The 22,081-nt window shown below is 47.4% G+C and overlaps 1 protein-coding gene across 2 annotated transcripts; it reads left to right on the top strand.

Annotated features, from left to right (window-relative positions):
* Positions 1-792: 792 nt before the first annotated feature.
* On the top strand, positions 793-19,256 carry RBM17 (RNA binding motif protein 17). 2 transcript variants are annotated; one of them, XM_035126568.2, is made up of 12 exons: positions 793-953; positions 3,498-3,638; positions 5,125-5,241; positions 6,603-6,769; positions 7,600-7,697; positions 10,047-10,103; positions 12,280-12,427; positions 14,051-14,202; positions 15,725-15,798; positions 16,657-16,755; positions 18,190-18,262; positions 18,933-19,256. In XM_035126568.2, exons 2-12 carry the CDS (start codon positions 3,510-3,512, stop codon positions 19,034-19,036), a joined length of 1,218 nt encoding a protein of 405 aa, XP_034982459.1. In that variant the 5' UTR covers positions 793-953; positions 3,498-3,509; the 3' UTR covers positions 19,037-19,256. The 2 variants fall into 2 exon arrangements, with proteins under 2 accessions (XP_034982459.1, XP_060135196.1); XM_060279213.1 differs by having other exon boundaries at positions 15,722-15,798.
* The last annotated feature ends 2,825 nt before the right edge of the window (positions 19,257-22,081 follow it).

Genomic DNA, 22,081 nt, shown 5'->3' with positions numbered 1-22,081 from the left:
CAGACTGTATTTTACTATTTTATACTTGAAGCTTTTGCCTGCTTCCCTCTTGTTGCTTTCCTGATTCAGTAGGAAGTGCGCTCTTACAGGAACACGGGAAGCTGCCTTTTGCCCCATATTGCCTACACTGACTGGCACCAGCTCTCCAGGTTTTCTGGCACCCCTACCAGGCTGAAGGTGCTATAGAGAGATTGGACTTGAGGTCTTTTGCATGCACGGCTAATGCTCTTCTCCGGCACTTTATTCATTTTACAAGAACATTTACAGCCTGCCGACTCATTAAAAGAAAGCATGGTGGCGTTACAAGAAAGCCATTAAAACAACATATATATATATTAATCATAAACTTGGCATAAACTTTCGAAGGTCAGAGACAACAGAGATGAGAAGAGGGGGGCAGGAAAGAGAGCATACATGCTTACGCGTGCAAACACACTCAAAAGACCGTCCACGCATAGCTAGATGAGCGCTATAAGAGGGGAAATGTAAACATATCAAGAGGTCTATGAAATACTCGCGGGGTTTGTGTTTTGAGTCATGCGCCACTAGGGGTCAGCAGAGAGCTTCCTCCCCCCCATCCTACGCAGTTTGCGCAGCGCCTATAGGGCTGCAAAAGGCTTTGCCTCCTTCCGCGCGCTGCCCGCTCGAGGGCCGTAGCGTTCCCATCTGGCCTGCGTACGCGACTGGCGTAAACTTCCTCTCGTCCGTAGGGTCGCCGGAGTCCTTTGCCTGGCTCCACCCACCCGGCCGCCGCGGCTTTCGCGCAGCCGCCTTTTCACCCTCTTAGCGGGCGCCTCGAGGGAGGAGGAGCCTGATTGGTTCGCGCCGGCCGTGACGCGGGAGCTTTCCTTGGCCGAAGAGGAGGCGCCTTCTTCGGCGTCGCGTCTTACGCGAGGCCCCGGCTTTGAGGCCTGCGCGGAAGGTCGGGGAGGCCTTGGCCGCGCGGGGAAGAGGTAAAACGCCAGGCTTGAGTGGCTTCGGAGTACGAAAGGGAATCCAGCCTGAGAGACGGCTGTCACTCGGTTTGCTTTGAAGGGTGTGCGAGAAAGCGGTTAACCGGAGAACTGGGTTGGCTTGCTTGCCTGCTCCGCCTCGTGCCAAATAATAGCAGCCTCATTTCGAAAAGAAAAAGGAAATAAAGGTTAATTTTAAACATCGGGTCCCACTCATGGGGGCTTTTTTGCGGGCAGTAGCGTGTGTTCCTGAGCATGTGCAGAGCGCCTCTCAGTAATTAGAAACATCGGAAGCTGCCGTATACTCAGTCATAACTTTGGGTCCATCTAGCCTAGTATTACCAGCACGGACTGGCAGCAGCTCCGATGTTTCAGGCAGCGGATCTTATTTTATTGTTATTTTATTTATGCTTTTCAGGTTTATACATTTCTCTTATTTTACAGTCATTTTAACATTTGAAAACTTGACTTCCTCCCCCCCTCTTTCTGCGGTTCCTTAAATTTATTTTGAATATCTTCTGCATATCCGAATTAACTTAATTTGCTCATTTATTCGTCTACTTTAAATATATCCTATATAATAATGTCCATGTTGTCCCTGCGTCCAGATGTCCCGTGTGTCCCTGGGTCACTGCGCATGTGCCCCAGGGATACAGGGATTGGACAGCAGAGACTGCGCGCGCGCACTCTCCCCCCACTCTGCCTCCTCCAACCGCCGCTCCCGCCGGGGTGGAGGCCGGCGAAGGCCTCCTCACAACCCTCCCTGGCCGTGAGGAGCGGCGGTTGGAGGAGGCGGGGGGGGGAGAGTGCGCGCGTCCTTCCTGTCGGCGGCTGGGGGAGAGGAAGGAAGGAGGAGAAAGCGCCGCTTTCTCCTCCTCCGTTCCTGTCCCCCTGCCGCCGACAGCAAGGACGGGTCCCAGGGTTCGGAGAAGCGCTGCGCAAGCGCTTCTCCGAACCCTGGGATGTCTGCTTCCTGTCGGCGGCTGCGGGAGAGGAACGGAGAAGGAGAAAGCAGCGCTTTCTCCTCCTCCGTTCCTGTCCCCCTGCCGCCGACAGCAAGGACGGGTCCCAGGGTTCGGAGAAGCGCTGCGCAAGCGCTTCTCCGAACCCTGGGATGTCTGCTTCCTGTCGCCGGCTGCGGGAGAGGAACGGAGAAGGAGAAAGCAGCGCTTTCTCCTCCTCCGTTCCTGTCCCCCTGCCGCCGACAGCAAGGACGGGTCCCAGGGTTCGGAGAAGCGCTGCGCAAGCGCTTCTCCGAACCCTGGGATGTCTGCTTCCTGTCGGCGGCTGCGGGAGAGGAACGGAGAAGGAGAAAGCAGCGCTTTCTCCTCCTCCGTTCCTGTCCCCCTGCCGCCGACAGCAAGGACGGGTCCCAGGGTTCGGAGAAGCGCTGCGCAAGCGCTTCTCCGAACCCCAGGATTCTAGCGCCCGTTATTGAACGGGCTGAAAACCACTAGTACTCTTATAAAACTGCGGGTTATTGCAACAGTCCTGCCAATGTTCTTCACTGTTTACAATCTATCTGTAAATATTCAATAAACGGTTTCCATTCTTTTATAAAACAGTATGTTATCTTGGTTTCTTATTCTTCCGGTAAGTTTTGCCATTTCTGCATAATCCATAAGTTTTTGTATCCATTCTTCCTTTGCTGGGACTTCTACTTCTTTCCATTTGTGGGCGAGTAACATTCTTGCCGCTGTAGTCGCATAGGCAGGGGATCTTTTAACAGCCCTGATGGAGATGCCGGAAGTTGAACTTGGCTTTCTGCATGCAAAAACTGAGGCTATACTATTGAGCTAGGAACAGTAGGAACATTAATAAATAGGAACATAGGATGTTTCCGGCTACTCAGAACTTTGGATCCATTTAGCTCCACATTGCCTGCACTGACTGGCAGCAGCTCTCCAGAGTTTCAGGCAGGGGATCTCCCCCTGCCCTGCTTGGAGATGCCGGGCCTTGGACTTGGGACCTTCTGCGTGCAAAACTGGTGCTCTATACCACTGGCTCTTCCTAACAACGTTGGAAGTTGCTTTTTTTTTTACAGAATTGGACTATCAATCCATCTACAACCAGTATTGGCTGCACCAAGGTTGGGGCACCTGTGGTTTGGACTCCAACTGCCATGAGCTCCAGCCCTTATGGGCAGTGGCCAGGAATCATGGGAGTTGTAGTCCAGTATCCTGAGGACTGTAGGTTCCCCATCTCTGGGCAACTCTTAGTGGTGGCAACTCTCCTGGATTTCATTCTCGGTCCTACCTGGAGATGCCGGAAATTGAACCCGGAGCCTTCTCGGTGCAAAATTGACACCACTGAGCCATGACCATTCCCAAATAGGAGTGTATGCAAGTTAAGGAAAGGGGATTCCAGGTGAACATAAGGAAGAACTTTTCTGACATTAAGAACTGTTTGAAAGTGGAACGGTCTCCCTCGGGGGTTGTGGACTCAGGCTATTGGGCACCAGGGCAAGACCTCAAGGGCGCTACTGGCAACCTTTGACTAAAATGATAATATGATTTGTTCCTTCTCATCCTTTCTGACTCCTAGCTCTGAGCTTGAATGAAAATGTCGCTTTATGATGATTTGGGAGTGGAGACCAGCGATACGAAAACAGAAGGCTGGTCCAAAAACTTCAAACTTCTGCAGTCTCAGTTGCAAGTGAAGAAGGCAGCTCTCACCCAGGCAAAGGTACAGTGAAGACTCTATTAGAAATACACTGTCCTAACCTTGACGAAAATAAAAAAGCTACTTCAAAGTGCTTTTGAAGGTCATAACTTACTGAATAATGTAAAATTAGCTAGCCATTGAACTGGAGCCCAGAAATGATAATTGAAAACAGGAATTCAAGCTCTTGGGTTTTTAGATGCTGACCCTAGAGTGTTCTGCCTTAAATAAACTGGGAAGGTTCGATTGCGCTTCTCAGCATCTGCATCTGAAATGGATTGCTTGCATCATCATTCAGTCTCCAGGGGCTGTTGAATGAATCATGTTCATTATAATCCTAATACCTTGAGGGAGACCAAATTACTGTAATTTGCAATGTTACATCACCTTCACCTTGTTTCCTGTATTTGGAAATCAGGCTTGAATAGTCCAAGGGCATATCCCAGAATTCTGATTCTGCTAAAAGCTGAGCACATGTTCTGAGCATTTTTCCATCCACCTATTATCCATTTCTGGATAATAGAAGCAAATGAGGTGTGTTTGTGTGTGTGTGTGGGGGGGAGGTTTCCAGGAAAAAAGTAAACAGTCAACATCATTAAAAAGTCAGACTAGCAATATTTCCCCATAATTCCAGTAGTTTTTCTTAATTACTGCTTTTATAACTGTTTTTGAGACAAGTATTCTTTTTCTTCTTCCACAAATTCTGTGCAAATTTGAGCCTCTCATTTCTTCTGCATCAGCAAGCTTTCTTTCTAAGCAGCATACGGTGTAGCTACGAAAAGATACCTGCCCCCACTGCATTAGAGTTGGTTTATTCTATGTAGAAGTTGGAAGTAAATACAAATAGGAAAAACGTGAATTGCTTCAGCTGCATAGGTAGCATCTTGTCATAATACAGTACTTAGAACACAGAAAGAATTTATTGTGACCTTCTCATGTCTTTCTCATGATAGGCTCTAGGATGGTATATGGCATAGCTCAATTGATAGAGCATAGGACTCTTAAGAGAATCTTAATTTCAGGGTCGTGGGTTCAAGCCCCACGTTGGGCAAAAGATTCCTGCATTGCAGGGGGTTTGGCTAGGTGATCCTTGTGGTCCCTTTCAACTCTCATAGAATTGAATTATGAATTATACAAATTATGCTTTTAAACATCCTCATGATGCATAGGGTCAAATTACCCATTCTTTCAACATATATATATATATTTCTGCTCTTGTGTCTGGTTCACAATAGATTGTTCTAAAAAGTTGCCCTTGAAGAAGGGCCATTTGACCTCAAACCATATCAGGAACATGTTAACACATATATTTTTGGAGCTATTAGAAGAACGACTTGGACTTTTCCCTGTAACTTTTTGCATTGCAATTTGTTTGGGTGTGACAACCTTTCCACTGCCCCGCAAACAACTTGCTTAGTGATCTAGGGTAGGAAGGAACACAGGACATTTTGTAGAACAGCAACATTTCTGATGCTGAGTGAAGTGTCTGCTTGTAATGTTCTTACTTTAGAGTCAGCGAACAAAGCAAAGCACGGTCCTTGCTCCTGTGATTGACCTGAAGCGAGGCAGTGCATCTGATGAGCGACAAATTATAGACACCCCTCCTCATGTGGCAGCTGGCCTGAAGGTAAGACTGGAGCTGCTCCGAGGCAAACTGGTCTTTTGGGGTGGGGGCTCATATAGTGGAATCCTAAATGCAGAAAACAACTAGTAACTCCCAGCCGAGACACTGAGGCACTTTCATCATGATTGTTTCTAAAATTGATCCGTGCCATAAAGGTGTTAAGTGACGGGGATCTTTAAATGACCTTCTATGAGACTGCAGTGCTGTCACACTTTTGCAAACATCTTAATGTGATAATGCATTACTGTTTTTAAATCTTAAGTTGCTCGAAGACCTTTTAGGTAACAAGTGACTGGTAAGTATAAATAATAAGTACAGTAACAATACTACTGATTATAATAATAACAACGTTGTGTTATCTGAATACATGTTGGAGATTGGTTTGTACCAATTTGTGCAAAACACTGAACAACAGTAACTAAGGAGGGGATCAACCAATAAAGTTGTATTAATAGTCGAAAAAAATGAATGTTAGCAGAAACAGTGGCTTGCAGACAGCTGCAACAGAGGGTGTTCCAGTCAGCAGTGTAAATTTTATGCTAGGTCCCCAAATGCGTACAAAGGGGGACTAATGGTGTGTGTTCCTGATGAGGCTCCAAGGAAAGTTTTTCACAGACTTTGTACCATCTCTGAGTAGTACCATTTCTAAGTAGCTGCCATATGATTCTCCCAAAGGCATAATACTTGGGCACTCTTGCAGAGATCTCCTATCTCGCTGGGGATGGCGCTGTTCTACTCAGGTCCCACTTTCAGGATTCCGATGGACATCTGGTTGGCCACTGCCAGAACAGGATGTTGGGCTAGAGGGCCTTTGCCCTGGTCTGGCAGTGCTTTTCTGATGTTCTTTACAGAGATAGGTTGAGGTTCATAAGGAGTGGATGCTCTTGAAGGCTTGTTTGCCTGGTCCTTTCACAGCTTACAGGCAAGAGCATGCACCACAAAATGAAACCAGAAGCAAACTGACAAAGCAGCGCAGTTTGGGTGGGCAAAATAAATACAATACGGGCCATAGGACCCAAAGGGTGATGGGTGCTTTTATCAGGCGGGATTACCGCTTTGGAAAGGGTCGAGCAGACAGTTTTCGTGCAGACTCGGTGCATCCAGGTCCAACTCCAGCTCCTCTGGGCGCCGTAAGTGGAATGCAGGTCTTGGCCTCATCCTGATTGCAGATCAGCATAAGGGCAGCCGTCGACTTTGGTTTTGGGGGAGGTTGTGTTTTTCTGTATGTTGGGTTTTGAGAGGAAAGCTTTGGGAAATACTTTGAAAGTGAAATCAGCTGCACTTGGGGGGGTGGTTTGCTCTCGCCTGTTGCAATTTCGTTGGCTAGCTTTCATCAGCACTTCTTCCCCCCCTTTCAATCCCAGGACCCCGTCCCCAGTGGCTTTTCTGCAGGAGATGTCTTGATTCCTTTGGCTGATGAGTATGACCCCATGTTCCCCAACGATTACGAGAAAGTAGTAAAACGCCAGCGGGAAGAACGGCAAAGGCAGCGTGAGCTGGAGAGGCAGAAAGAGATTGAAGAAAGAGAGAAGTAAGTCACTTGGGCCGTAAACCATCCTCCTACCTACATGCTTGTCTTAGCCGTTTTGATGGTGTTAAATTCTTTAGGAGCTGAATAATTTTGTAGGCCATCAGCTCAGCTGATATAATTTTTCATCTTGTAAATCCTCCTTAAACCTGTGATACAGTTAATTCACTTGTATGGGCATGATCGCTACAGGGTATCATGGGCTCCCAGGTCCTATTCGTATGGGGAAGTTGGATGTCAGTGCATGCCAAGTTTTCACCTTTCAGAATAGTTTTCCTTGGCATTTGAAATCAACGTACAGTAAACCAGCATTGGTTTATTTCTGTGTGAATGGTATCTGGACTTGCTGAGGAGAGTTAAAAACTGGAAGTGATCTACCCCCTTTTGGGGGGTTCAGGTCAAAGTTGTTAAGCTTTCTAGGGAGGAGGAAAGCCCCATTTTTAGGGGTTCAGGTCAAGTTGTTGAGCTTTTCTGAGGTGGGAGGAAAGCCCTGTTTTGGGTGGTGAAGGCTAAAACGTTGAGCATTTTTAGGGGAACCAAAGTTGTTGAGCTTCTTTGGGGGGAGCCAGTGATCTACCACAGACATCCAGTGATCTATCGGTAGATCACAATCTACCTGTTGGACGTGCCTGCCATAAAACTGCTAGTGGTGCATTCCATAGGAACTATGAAAACCCTTGCAGCAAAAGAAATACAGATAGTACGTCCAAAATGCATCTGTAAACATTTGTATTTCGTAATTGTTGTAGGCAAAACACACCCTGCATTGCGAAGTGCTCCGTGGGTTCCCTGCACCTGTGGATTGTCATCTTAATTTCTGTTTTAATTTCAAGGAGGCGCAAAGACAGGCATGAGGCGAGTGGATTTTCAAGGCGGCCGGATCCAGATTCTGACGAAGATGAAGATTATGAAAGAGAGAGGCGGAAAAGAAGTAAGGAAATCTTAGTCTTGGAGCATGGCCTTGGTTGGACACTGTTATCTCAGTTAGATGTGATGGGTTCTTCCCCTTGCTTGGAGGCCAGTGTCAGTGCCCATCAGGTTGTGACATCTGCTGGGGGCCTCTTGCTCTGGCTAGCCCCACATCCTGCTACCACTTGAGCTCCCCTCTTGGGGCTGCCAGCCTCCTTTGAACCAACCTACCCAGGGGCAGCAAGCCATTATGGTGATGCCCCTAGATAAGTTCTCTAGTGGGCATGAAGAGCTCCCTGCAGCTCTTGAGAGCAGACTTTTTTGTTGGCAGCACTGTAGCAGACTGCTGCCGCCACCTGGTTAACTCTGCTCATGAGTGAGTGCAAGAGAGGGTACGCTGGGAGCATAGCAGCTGCAGTGGTGCCAGGCAAGGAGCTGGTTAGTGCTTAAGGACTTGCTGAGAACAGAAAGTTCAGGGTCAATCAAAAGCTGGAGCTGCTTTTCTGCATCAATTGTGGCTGCTGATTTATCTCTATTTTGTATAGCAAGGGTGGCTTCTCTCCCACCAACCCAGACCAGACAACCCCATCCTGTCCTTGATGCTATCAGTGTTGCACCCCTCCCCACCCCAACACACACAGTGGGGTTGGAGGGGGAGACCGGAATGGTCTCTTTCTCCCAGTAAAAATCCCTTGCAGCGTCCCAGTGCTTAAATGACAAGACGTTCCGTAGATTTTGGCAATGACTTTGAAGGAAGTCTTGCATGTAGCCTTGGTTCAGAATCTGTAAAAAGGAAATGGCATTGAGACTGGTTGTGGGGTTTAAAGCAATCCCGGATTTCTGAGCGTGCCGTTTAAATTATTGCCGACATTGAAGAGGCAGGGATGGAGAAGTGGCAAATAGGGGACCACCTAGACATTTCCAATTTTCGAAGTTTTCTTCAAATTTCCTCCGCAACACTGAGACCTCTGGGAATAGGGCGGTATATAAATTCAATAAATAATAATAATTTTAAGTTGCCAGCTTTAGTTGGGCTTCCTTCCTTTTGGGAACTGGAAATAAATAACTTTGTAATGGAGATCTTGCAGAACACAGTTCCCAATTGTAGAGGGCTTTATTGCTTGAAGAAATATGCTCTGTTGTGCTTCTCGGCATCGTGTCATCTCTCTGAGCTGCACTTTTAATTCCCTGGCTGACTTTGAGCCATGTTAATCTCACCAGTCCTCTGGCTCTCTTCCTCCCATTATCCTCTCTTCTTTTGCTGTTGTCCAAGAACACATTCCCACTGGGATCGGTACTGGCAGATGCACAGGCCAGGTGATCGGTCACAGAGTATAAGGACACCTTTATTATGCCCCAATTAACCGAGCAAAATCACCCTGGTTGTTTCTTGCTGGGTGTCTAATTTCTGGCATAGAACAAGCTGTGCCAGACCTCGGGGTCTGAAACCTCTAAAAAGGGGCTCTGTGTTTTTCTCGCTCACATTTTGAGGAAGGGGCACCTGGTGCAGCCATATTTTCAAAGACCCTGGGCTTATACCTTTTAGGACTGGCAGAAACCAGTGGCAAAGTGATAGAACAGCCACACACCTCTCTGATACGCCACCCCCTTCATATCATCGGCAATGTATCATCCAAGTTTTCATGCTTTGGGTTGATTGTAGCCTGGGGCCTACCAAGGCAACTCAATGTTGGGATGTTTGGGATGTAGTCCAGGACATGCTGAGCTTTGGGGGTGCTTTCTGGCCCCAGGTGCCTCCCTAGGTGTGAGGGACAGGGGATATCGCGAAGTCCCTCCCCTCCTGAGTTCCAGCCCATCCCCGAGCGCAGGGGAAAGCAGGGAGAGCTCCGTCTCAAGTGGGGAAGCAGGAAGTGGGGTCCGATGCTCAGGCAGGGTAGCGGAGCCATCGTCCCAGGTGGGACAGGAAGAGGGAAGAAAGGGGGGCAGACCTATTCCCCCAACTCCGGAACTGCGCCGAAAACGTAGGGGGAAGAGGCTGGGTCTCCCCAAGTTATTATGTTGGAGAAAAACGCGCCAAACGCCACTCGGAGGTTCTGATTCTAGCGGATAAGATGTGTCACTGTAAATACGCAGCACCAATAAAAAGATAAAATGCAGAGCGGTGTAGAGTCGTTACTCTGAAGTAGCCCACTCCGGCCACTGTGACACTAGGCATTGATGCTTTTATCACTGAAGTTGAGTGCATTGAACATATGCAAAGTAATATCTCTATCCCATCGGCGCACACACCTAGCCTGTTGAACTTCCAGAAAGACAGTTACGTTGAATCCATTGCAGCAAAACCAAGGGAGAGTCTATTAAGTTTTGCAGATTCCTGCATTCTTTTTCATGCAATTGTTTCCTTCCACAGGTATGGGAGGAGCTGCCATCGCACCACCCACTTCTTTGGTTGAGAGGGACAAAGAACGTATGTTTAAATTGTTATTTTTCTTTGAAGTTGCTAATGCCATGGCTTTCAAAAATGTCTTGCCTTCAGCGGATGCTTTCCAGAGATACCTGGCTGCTGTGGATGTCTGCCACAAAACCCCAGGGCACTGCAGATGATATGAGGGCAGGTTCTAGGGATGCTCACTTGGTTTCTGCAGGGCCCTGGACCAGCCTCTTGGGCCTCTCCATCACCTTGTGCAAACTGAAATTGATTCTTCACAGGCTGCAAGCCTGTGTGTGAGTTGTAGCATTTTGGGCTGTTTGGAAGGGGTGTTCACATGAATGAATTCCCCTCCTTGCCAAAAGAAAAATAATCCCTGCACATAGAATGCTAGCATGTCAGGAAGAATGCTAGGCTAGAAAAGACATCTTCTCCATGACATATTAGGTTTTTGTGTGTGTAGGAATCTCTTTTTTGGAGTTGGAGGGAGAGCATTCATTTTACGACAGCTTCCTTCCACCCCACCTCAAGTCCAAAAAGGTACAGTTTGAGACAGTTTACCGTAGCTGCTGTCCGTAAGAAGTAGGCTCTAGTGACTAGTCTGCTGTGGCAGCAGAAGAGTGAAAGGGTGAGCAAATGCTTTTCGAGGCGGCACCATGTCTGCCATTACTGATCTTCTTGGTGACACACACATCCCGGATAAGCCCTAAATGACTCCAAAGTAGCCCGGAAGTCAGCCTGAAGCTTCCCGTGCTAAATCTGGCAAATGTGCATGAATGTCATTGAAAATGATTCCGTCTGAAAGCGTTACTCAGTGCTGCGCTTCCTCACTGCTGGCAGCAGACTGCACTGTGACTTGTGTGAGCTGACAGGGCTTTTTTAATTAAAAAAACAACTACACCTAGGGTAGCCAGTGTGTTAGACCTCTGGGAATTTGGGTGGTTGCATTCTTCACAGCCATGTTCACGCATCTGTTGTGGTCTAGGTCAGAGGAGGGAACAACTGGATGATCTGTAAATAAGATGGGCCCCTCTTCTGTTTTGCTTCCATTTCTCGGAATGGGTGGGACAAAGCTTTGCTTAAGCCACTCATCCCTGTTGCAATATCAAGAGTGGTGGTACATTGTTGGGAAATGGACCATGGGTCTCGCACAAGGTACACAAGAAAGTGAGCATGAACAAGCCAGTGAGGGGCTAGCTCTCCTAAGGAACATGTGGAATACCAGCAGAATACATACTGTTGCCAATGCCACTGTTTTGGATGGCATTGGCTATAGGCCTGCTATCTGGCAAAGCCCCGGGACTCTGAATTTACCCGTGGCAGCTTCCTGGGTTTCTTGGAAAGCAAGGGGAGCACCTTCCGTTTCTGACTCCTCCGGGTCCAGTTATCTGGAAGTGAGCTGCAAAGGGTGTGTGTGCAGGTGTGATGGTTGGGGAAATGAAGCAGTTCATTAAATGTAGCTGTCGAGATGTGTTGTGCAGAAACAAGTCGGTGTTCGAGGTTGTATTGTGGTTTTCTTTTCAATCTTGAGAAATTCAGCATTCATCCATTAGGTGGCACATTATTTATAGTGGGTAGGGAAAAAAGGATGAATGGGGATTGTCCCTGCCCCCCTTGTATATTTATTTTAGTTTCCTAGCACAATTCAAAGTGTTGGTGCTCACCTTTAAAGCCCTAAATGGCCTCGGCCAAGTATACCTGAAGGAGCGTCTCCACCTCCATCGTTCTGCCCAGACACTGAGGTCCAGCACCGAGGGCCTTCTGGCAGTTCCCTCGTTGCGAGAAGCCAAGTTGCAGGGAACTAGGCAGAGGGCCTTCTCGTTAGTGGCACCAGCTCTGTGGAACGCCCTCCCATCAGGTGTCAAAGAGGAAAACAACTACCAGACTTTTAGAAGACATCTGAGGGCAGCCCTGTTTAGGGAGGCTTTTAATGTTTAATCGATTATTTTATTTTATTTTTCTGTTGGAAGCCGCCATGCTGATTCTCATGGCACTACAGCCACTTTACATTGGAGCTCTTGCTTGTCATTACTATCTTCGAATGACGTTTGCGCCGGATCTGGTGTTTAGCAGGCAAGATAACTGAGAGGTTGGAGCTGGAGTTTACGCGGCTGCTCAGAGTTTATCTGTGCAAGCGAGTCAGGAAACGCATGCCAACCATAATGGAAATGCATGGTTTTTCGGCTTAATGTTGAACGTCCCACTTCTCTTCCAGCTCTATCGTCGTCGTTCCCGTATGAAGAAGAGCCCAGGCCTCGCGGTTCATCATCGTCCAAAGCAGCCATTCCTCCCCCGATGTACGATGAGCCCGAGAGGCCTCGATCCCCAACAGGACCCAGCAATTCCTTCCTTGCTAACATGGGGTGAGCGAATGCAACCATTTCTGCACTTCCTACAAAATGCCAGGAGGGGGCAGTGGTGGCCAGTACTGGGGAGCAACCCTACAACTTCTGCATGCGCTAAGGCAGGGGTCACCAAACTTTTTCAGCAGGGGGCCGGTCCACTGTCCCTCAGACCTTGTGGGGGGCCGGACTATATTTTGGAAAAAAAAAACGAATTCCTATGCCCCACAAATAACCCAGAGATGCATTTTAAATAAAAGGACACGTTCTACTCATGTAAAAACACCAGGCAGGCTGCACAAGTAACCCAGAGAGGCATTTTAAATAAAAGGACACATTCCACTCATGTAAAAACATGTGGATTCCTGGACCATCCGCGGGCCGGATTGAAAAGGTGATTGGGCCGCATCTGGCCCCCGGGCCTTAGTTTGGGGAACCTTGCGCTAAGGCATGTAAATTGACAAGCGCCTTCTAATAACTCCAGTTTTGCTACTGAGGTCAAGCCCAATGTCCAAGAGTTCCCAGTAGCAGCTCCGGCTCTCCCCTTTTATCAAGCGAAGCTCTCTCCTGACGGAGGGCGAGTGGCTGCGCAACGGCCACATAAAGCAGGGAAACAGTTTTGGGACTCTGCATGCGGGCCACATGCTTTCTGCCGCTGGTTTCAGTTAATTTGGCATCTCGCAGCGTGATCCCCTCCTGTGTGCTGCATCCGCCAGGCAGCAGCCTAAAAGACTGTCTCCCACTTTCACGTCCTACTCTTTTGATGGCCTAAGATAACTGAATTCAGCTCCTGACCTCAAAGAGGCACAGATGAGACCTGACATTGACTTTAGCCGCCAGAGCTTTGTGTGGGCTGCAGTTCCATAAAACTACACAGGAATAGCTCAGGTCAAGTGCAACCTGCAACGAAATGTTGCACTGTGTCCCTCGCATGCATGTTGATTCTTCTCCTCTGCTCCAAGACAGCCTTCATAGGCTGTATATACACGTGCTCCTTCCCCTCTCTGGTGCACGAGATCATGTGTGCACTTGTTGCTTTACTGTTTGGGAGCGGGGAGAATTGCCCCCTTTTGTAGGGTCGTAATTTATACTTGTGGATATATCGGACTCTCCTGCCTACAGTATGCTTGAACCTTCCTGTAATGCACAGATGATCCTGCTTTTCCTACAAAGTCATTGGCACTAATTCAGCTTTGAGGAGACATCAGGGATGGAGTTCAGCTTCCTGACTTCCTGAAAATCTAATGCTGGTTTTACGATGTGGCAGTGAAAGGGAGTAGAGTCCCGAGGCAGTAGAATAGACTGTTCCCTTTCAGATTGCAAGTGGTGGATCACAGTTTGGTATGCTCCCCAGAGAGAAATATTCTTCCAGCTAGCAAACTGACATAGCAGATAGGTTCTGTTTTACAGCATTCTCTCTGATCTGCTCTTCCTCCTCCTCCTCCTCCTCCTCCTCTTCTTCTTCTTCTTCTTCTTCTTCTTCTTCTTCTTCTTCTTCTTCTTCTTCTTCTTTTAAATTGCACAGAGCATTTTCTTCAAGGTTTCATTCAAAAATGGATTCCCTTTGCCTGCAGTCTGAAGGGATAAAATTCATTCTCCTACCTTATTTTGTTTCGTATATAACTCAGACCGACTCTGTTTCAGTGGCACAGTGGCGCACAAGATCATGCAGAAATACGGCTTCCGAGAGGGCCAGGGTCTCGGGAAGCACGAGCAAGGCTTGAGCACGGCACTGTCAGTGGAGAAAACCAGCAAGAGAGGTGGCAAAATTATTGTCGGCGATGCTGCTGATAAAGGTAATTTGGGGAGACTTCTCCGGAGTAGGGGACAACCCTGTTCACAGTGGGGCAGCAGTGCTGAGGCAGAAGGGTGGGGTGACCTCATGCCTCAGGGACCAAGTGCTAATCATCGGGTGAAACTTAATAATTAACTGCCCTGTTGGTTTCCGTTCCTTTAATCAGCCTTGCATTCCCCTTTGTGTCCACCTGTAACAGGCTTAAGTGAAGCTTATCTGCTTAAGCCTTTTCTCAAAGATCATGTTAGTTCCTTGCTCTTGGGTGATTATTTGCCCCCTCACAACTTCAGAAGTGTGCTCTCGCTGCAAAGCCTTTGGCCTGACAAATGGAAAAGTTGTGTTATCGTAAATCGCAGTGGTGTGCTCTGCCTTGTCCTTTCCCCTCTGGGCCAGGAGGTCTCCAGTAGGAGTTACTGCTTCATACAGGCCCCATGAGGGGCTCTACAATGAGGATGCTTTTGGGTCGTAGTATGTCGGGTGTGTGACATTCTTGGTGCTTTTTTTTGTCTAGGAAAAAAGTTCCGGTTCTCACCAGCAAGCAGGGGGGATGCGCCAGTGCATGCGGGAGCAGCGTGGCTTGATATCAGGGCTGGGCAGTGAGGGCAGGATAGCTGCTTGTTGCTCCCTTGCCTGCCCACCTGCCTATTGGTGAAGAGGTCTCCCCCCCCCCCCCGCGCCTGGCTTTGGAAAGGAGGCAGCAGGGCTCCAGGATTCTGCCAGAGCATCATGCTTCCTTCCCTAAGCTGGGCAAACACTTCCCAGGCTTGGGGAAGGAGGGGTGATGCTCTGACAGGGTCCAAGAGCCCGCCAGTCTCCATTCCCCCTAGTAAGGTGGTGGTACTGCGTACCATTGCATACTGCCAGAAAAAAGCACCGGGTGTTGTGTTTTTGTATACAGTGGTGCCTTTGTTCTTGAACTTAATCCATTCCGGGAGTCCGTTCCACTCCCGAAACCGTTCAAAAACCAAGGCGCGGCTTTCGATTGGCTGCAGGAGCTTCCTGCACTCAAGCTGAAGCCACGTCGGATGTTCAGCTTCCGAAAAATGTTCACAAACTGGAACACCTACTTTCTGGGTTTGCGGCGTTCGGGAGCCGATTTGTTCGGCAAATAAGCCATTCGAAAACCAAGGTATGGCTGCATTCTGTTGGAAGCTGCCCAGAGTGGCTGGGGCAACCTAGTCAGGTGGGCGAGGTACAAAAAAATAAATTGTTGTCCACAGTGGGTGGGTGTAATTAAATCTAGCGGCCATTCCCAAAGGTGGTTTTTCTCGGATTGAAATTGATGGAGCTGACTTAGACATGCTCACTAATTTCAGTGGGTCTGCTCTGAGTATAACTTAGCCTGAATAGCTCCATTGGTTCTGTTTCTCTATGATCTGAATACCCACTCCAGATTCCGAGAATCAAAAGAACACCCTCAGCCCTCCCTGGGTCAGGATTAACCTAGCACACGACTGCTCACGAAGTAGCAATCCAGTATTTAATGTTGCCCTGTTCCTGCTTTCTTCCTTTCTGCATAGCAGATGCCTCCAAGAAATCGGATTCGAATCCCTTAACAGAGATACTGAAGTGCCCTACCAAAGTGGTTCTGCTACGGGTGAGTCTCTCCCCCCTCCCCAAATATTTTAGTTCATGTGGATTAAGCCTCTGGCTGGTATTACAATATGCAAGGAAGCTGTGGCTCACAGGTTGCAGGAGAATGTTGTTCTGTGGACCTCTTGCAGGACTGAACATCTTATCACCAGAAAGCGATAAGAAAACTGCTCGGCCATATGTGAGAGGATATGGATGAACAGGGTTGTTCTATAGTGGGCCCTCGGTGAAAATATTTAAATGCCTTCTGCAGTTGTTGCCCAGCATTTGGTAAACAAAACACACGCCCTAGTGGGGGAACCAGTTGTGCTTTCAGCCTAAAACAGCCTTTACACCAGCTTGGGGCTTTCCACATGTTTTGGATGCCGACCCCCACGAGCCCCAGCCAGCACACTGGTGGGAATTGCAGTCCAAAACGTCTGAGGCCAGCCCTCCAACAGTGACATGGCATGCGGGGGGCCACAGGGGCAGTTGCCCAGGACACAAAATTGTTAGGGGTGCAAAATTTTGACACCTGGTGTTGCCTCAATACAGCTGCGCGCTTCCATCAATTTCTCAGCCTCACTCAGCTCACAGAGTGTTTGTTGTGGCAGAGGAAGGGAAAGGAGAATGTTAGCCGCTTTGAGACTCCTTAGGGTAGTGATAAAGCAGGATATCAAATCCAAACTCCTCCTCTTCTTTAATTATATCTGCAGCTGAAATCTCCCGGGTGACGCAGACGCTGTTAGGCAGTTGAACGCGCATGCGTACTCTGGCAGTTTCCTGCCCTCCCTCCCGCCCCACTTCCGTGCAGCCCTGAGTGCAGGCAACCCACGCTATGCCACTGGTCCCCTCTTCAATTGGATTTTCCCCTTTTTTGCAGAATATGGTCGGAGCTGGGGAGGTTGATGAAGACCTGGAAGGCGAAACCAAGGAGGAATGTGAAAAATATGGCAAAGTGGGGAAGTGTGTCATCTTTGAGGTATTAGCTGGCATCATTTCCCATAGTTTCCTCACCTGCTCCCACCCTAGCAACAAATATGTTGTAAGCAGTGCACAAAAGCAAAAGCAAGAGATACCTGACAGGGACATATAAACACAAAACGTTGGCAAGAAGAAAATCCATGGAGATCCAAAGTTAGCCCACCATGAGCTGAAGATCTGCAGAGTAATTATATAGTTTACTTATATAAATGCCACAATTCTATAATTTCATTCTACATTGATCAAAACACATATATAGTTAAGGAAATATTGGCAAATTATATCACAGTTACCAAGAGGTTTGTTGTTGTTGTTTTACTAGAATGCAAAAGAAAAGGCATGCCAGTTCTGTTGGAAAAAAATGTTATTGTTTGCATTCTTGAATCCAAGAGTAATTAATAACAGATAATTTTTGTGTATGGCCATAAAATCTGGAAGACTGATTTTCTCCCCCACATGGTATGGGATGAAGCTATAGACCAGTCTAATTAAGATTCACACGGATTTTCCTTGTAGAATTTCAGTGCACAACTTTTCTGAGTTCAGCATATTTAATAAAGGAATGCGACACCCTTATTTCTGAACAGTTAAAATTGTGCTTCACTTGTATACATCTGGCTACAATCTTCAACTGAAAATCTTGCCTTGACACAGCACACCATTTGACCCTGGAGTTTGAGCACGGACTGATGTTTCTTGGTTGTTTGGGTGTCCTGTAAACTTTGCTAACCTGGTCATTTTCCAAACCACCTGAAGCCCTTCAGCCTAGGGCAGCGCTGACTGCTCTTTTCAGCATCTGACGTGCGTCAACCTGGCAGCCGCCAAACGATCCGATATTGGTTCATACAGTTGCTCCAGTTTTACATATCTAATCCTAAGTATGTCAAAAGTCATTCGGCAGGCAACCTGAGTCGGTTGGAATTTTGAGCTGAAAGGAATCCTTGGGGATCACTTGCTCCATGTCCCAGAATGCAGACAGAGTTTGTTGTGTATAAATTAACGCCTGGCAATCTTTCACCCAGTCCCGCCATTAAAAAAAATAAAAATACAATGAAAACTCTCACCAACTCTATTTATTACATTTATATCCTGTCCTGAATGAGTCAGCCTGTGTTGTGTGTCCTCCCCCCCCCAAAAAAAATCCTCACAACAACCCTGTGAGGTAGGTTAGGGTGAGAGATTGTGGCTACTAAATAATTCCTAATCATGATTTTTTCCTCTCCAAATGTTCATTGGATTTAAGTAAGCCACATATCAACTGCATTTTGGGCAGCCCTTTGTCTTTTATCTAGCTGAAGCATGAGATGGATGTTGATTTATATATGATTCTTCAAAAGTAGTAATCCTTGGGAGAAATCGGAGGCTACAGTATTGGTAGGACTATTTTATTTTCACCTCTCCTTACAATTGTGTGTTTGTATTTTTTACTCAGATTCCAGGGGCGCCTGACGATGAAGCGGTGAGAATATTCCTAGAGTTCGAAAGAGTGGAATCTGCAATTAAAGGTAACAGTCGAATAATGACCAGTCCAGTACTTAGCTCCTTATTTAATATTTACATCAATAGCCCGCCATTGCTTCAAGGGGTTCAAGGTGGCATATGCGATTCCCTTTTCCATTCCCCATTTTATCCTCACAACAATCTTGTAAGGTAGGCTGGGCTGGGAAACTGCATTTGCTCCAAGGTGACCTGGTGAGCCAAGCAGGGTTTGAATCCCGGTCTCCCAGGTCATAGTCCAACTTCTGGCCCTGAAGTCCGCGGAACAATATTCAGTTCCATTTCTGGTTGTGGCAATATAGACTTAAGAGGTGGCTCTTGAGCCTGGACTGATGCCCGGTGGGTAGACCTTATTCTTCGTTGCTCCTTTGCATGATGCAAAGTCACGTCTCAGTCAGTAACCAAGTCAGCCTCAGTCAGCTTTGAAGCACACATGGGATTAAACACCCAATTTTAGTCCTCCCTCACTTAAAAGTGTTAAAAGCATCACAGGTTCTGCATTGCCCAGCTTGAACTGAAATGGATGCCCTCCTTAGCATAATCTAGTGAACTTGGCTTGGTTATTCTCCCACTTTTTCACCCAATTTCTTATAAGAAGGAATGTTTCTTTGGCTGGTGAATTGCTCTCTCAGTGTTTGATGGGCATTAAAAATATTATTGTTATTATTATTATTCCAGCCGTTGTTGACCTGAACGGAAGGTACTTTGGTGGACGAGTGGTGAAGGCATGTTTCTACAACCTGGACAAATTCCGAGTCTTGGATCTTGCGGAGCAAGTCTGATTTTCCTCCCTGCCGCCCACCCGGAGGCCAAACATGGATGCATCACGCCAGGAATCTCATGTTCTTCCAACTCCATCCTGGGATTGGAGCAAGAGACAGCGTTGTTTAGAACAAACTGGAACTAAGTCCTTGAATGGATGTTTCTCGTTCGTTGTGTTGGACTGTTTATATTTTATTGTGGTAGAAAATTCCATAAATATAATTGCCTGTTTTTCTTTAAGATCCAGCTGTTCTTTGTTTGCCTCCTCCAGAATCCTCCTGTAATTTGCAGATGGGGCAGTGTTTTGTGCCCCTGTCTTTCTGCTGAGTGACACTACATCAGGCACCCCCAAACTGCGGCCCTCCAGATGTTTTGGCCTACAACTCCCATGATCCCTAGCTAACAGGACCAGTGGCCGGGGAAGATGGGAATTGTAGTCCAAAACATCTGGAGGGCCACAGTTTGGGGATGCCTGCACTACATGAACATGCCCTGGTGCCTGCAGGGGGTCTGTCCTTCCCTCGCAAGCTCTGGTCCCCTTCCGCTTCCACTTAAGTGGCAGACCACAGTTCACCTTAACCAGACAAGCCTTGCATTACTGTTAAAGGAGAGAGAGAGAGAGAGAGAGAGAGAGAGAGAGAGAGAGAGAGAGAGAGAGAGAGAGAGAGAGAGAGAGAGAGAGAATTGAAGCACAGAAAGGGAAACATGTGAGGCTTACTTCACACTAAACTGTGGTTTGGTGTTACATCTGAACCAAGCAAGATTAATCAGGAAGTTGGAAACAGCGGGGTAGGAAATGGGCCTATTTTAGAACTGCTGCAGCTTAGAATAATAGAATTGTAGAGTTGGAAGGGACTCCCAACAGTCATCTAGTCCAACCCCCTGCAATGCAGGAATCCCAGCTAAAGCATCTCTGACAGATGGCCATCCAACCTCTGCATAAAAACCTCCAAGGAAGGAGAGCCCACAACCTCCCGAGGGAGACGGTTCCACTGTCGAACAGCTCTTACTATCAGAAAGTTCTTCCTGGTGTTCAGTTGGAATCTACTTTCTTGTAACTTGAAGCTACTGGTTTGAATCCTACCCTCCAGAGCAGGAGAAAACAAGCTTCTTCCCTCTTCCATATGACCACCGTTGAGATATTTGAAGATGGCTATCCTATCTCCTGCTGCCTCCTCTTTTCCAGGCAAAACATACCCAGCTCTTTCAACCGTTTCTCATAAGTTTGGGTTTCCAGACCCTTGATCATCTTGGCTACCCTCCTCTGCACACGTCCCAGTTTGTCAACATCCTTCTTAAATTGTGATGTCCAGGACTGGACACAGTACTCCAGGTGTGGTCTGACCAAGGCAGAATAGAGTGGGACTATTACTTCCCTTGACCTGGACACTAGACTTCTGCTTACAACAGGCTCGTACACCAATGCTTCATCTATTTTCCTTAGCCCCAAATGACATTTTATTTCTGGACTGATAAGTGTCTGTGCTCCCCTGAGAAAGGCAGTTCTGCATTTTGCTTTGGAGCAAAGATTCTGAAAGCTGGAGGGTGTCCCCCCCCCACTCATATCCCAGGGTAGTGACAAAGTTCCTGCTTAGCTACGATCTCATGAGTCTTCTGCTTGTCATGCCCAGTTGAAGAGCTCCAGTATTCCTCCAGCCTCTTCCTCTCCTCCTCCACAGCTTCCTAATCACGTTAGAAGCCAAGATCACATTATGATCTTCCCAGAAGAGAATAATAATAAATCCCATAAGGAAATTAAAATGCACTCTCACTAATGAATTAGGAAAACGAGATGACGGCAGCTTTGCGTTCAGAGCCAGAAATCTCTGCCTGCATTTTTATTGGAAGCCAATTAAATAAATTGTGCGGGTCTGCCATACATAGCTGCCAAGTTCTCCCTTTTTTAAAGAGAAATTCCCTTATGCTGAATAGGCTTCCTCGTGAGAAAAGGGAAAACTTGGCAGCTATGCTGCCATAGTAAGGATTCCTTGAATTGCGAGTATTTGGAGAGATTTATACAGATGCAGTGGGCAGCCTTATACAAAGTGTACCAAACCTGGTGTTCTCCAGGTATTTTCAACCCATTCATCCCACCTGCCATGGCTGGAGCACAAGGTGAAGGCTGTACTATATACATTTTTATTATAAAGATGTGACCCATTTTTTTTGTCCAAAACCCATTTTAACGAATTGGCACAGTCATGTCCAAAGTCCGTTTTTTGGGGGGGTCTTAATTCAGCCCGCCAGTCGGTTTAATCGGTTTAATTTCCAGGGGTAAAATCCCCCCAAAAGCTCAACAACCTTGGGGTAAAAATCGAAGAAAGAAAAAAACACACACCCTCAACTTCAATCCTAAAAAAAGGTCAACAACTTTGATTGGCCCTCTTTGAAAAAAGTTTGGGCACCCCTTAGCTTAGCAGAAATGAAGCTAATTGAGTACATTTGCTTACATTTTACGTAGTTTTCCCTGTTTCAGGGACAAAAAGTCATGCAGGATACTGAGGAACGTTTTCTGGCTTTACAGAAGGTTACCTTGCGCTTCCTACATCATGCTGATAATATCTGAACCTGGAAGACCACCTGGGAAGGGCCAGCAATGTGGTTACTTAACTCCACCAGGGTTCACCCCCTGGGATAAGAAAAGCACGTTCCCTGCAGAAGCACTTGTGTGCGGAGGGTTCGCAAATAGCTTTTCGGTTGGGGTGGTGCGTGCACAATGAAATCTAGCTCCTGCGATGCTTCCTTTTGCTTTTACAACATCTCTCCCAGGGAATCAGAACTGTAGAGTTGGAAGGGACCCCGAGGATCATCTAGTCCAACCCCCTGCAATGCAGGAATCTCTGGTGGGTCTTGAACCCATGACCCTAAGATTAAAAGAGTCTCATGCTGAGCTACATCCTCTTTCCCCTTCTTGAACCCAAGGGATGAGAAGTGGTTTGGGAAAATACACCAGGAACAAGGGGGAAAGAAAGATTGGACATCGGGATCTGCTGCCCTGGTAGATTCTGCCCCCTGAGGTGGTTGCCTCATCTTGCCTCATGGGTGGGCCGAACCGGGTAAGGCTA

This window comes from Zootoca vivipara, chromosome 10 (assembly GCF_963506605.1).
Source record: "Zootoca vivipara chromosome 10, rZooViv1.1, whole genome shotgun sequence".
NCBI lineage: Eukaryota > Metazoa > Chordata > Lepidosauria > Squamata > Lacertidae > Zootoca > Zootoca vivipara.
This window is presented reverse-complemented; position numbering and strand designations above follow the sequence as displayed.

Coding starts and splice junctions, on each gene's coding strand:
- RBM17 (XM_060279213.1), top strand. CDS start 3,510: ATGAAAATGTCGCTTTATGATGATTTGGGAGTGGAGACCAGCGATACG. Junction 6,770..7,599: donor GAGATTGAAGAAAGAGAGAA/GTAAGTCACTTG, acceptor TTTAATTTCAAG/GAGGCGCAAAGACAGGCATG. Junction 14,203..15,721: donor CGGCGATGCTGCTGATAAAG/GTAATTTGGGGA, acceptor CTTTCTGCATAG/CAGATGCCTCCAAGAAATCG.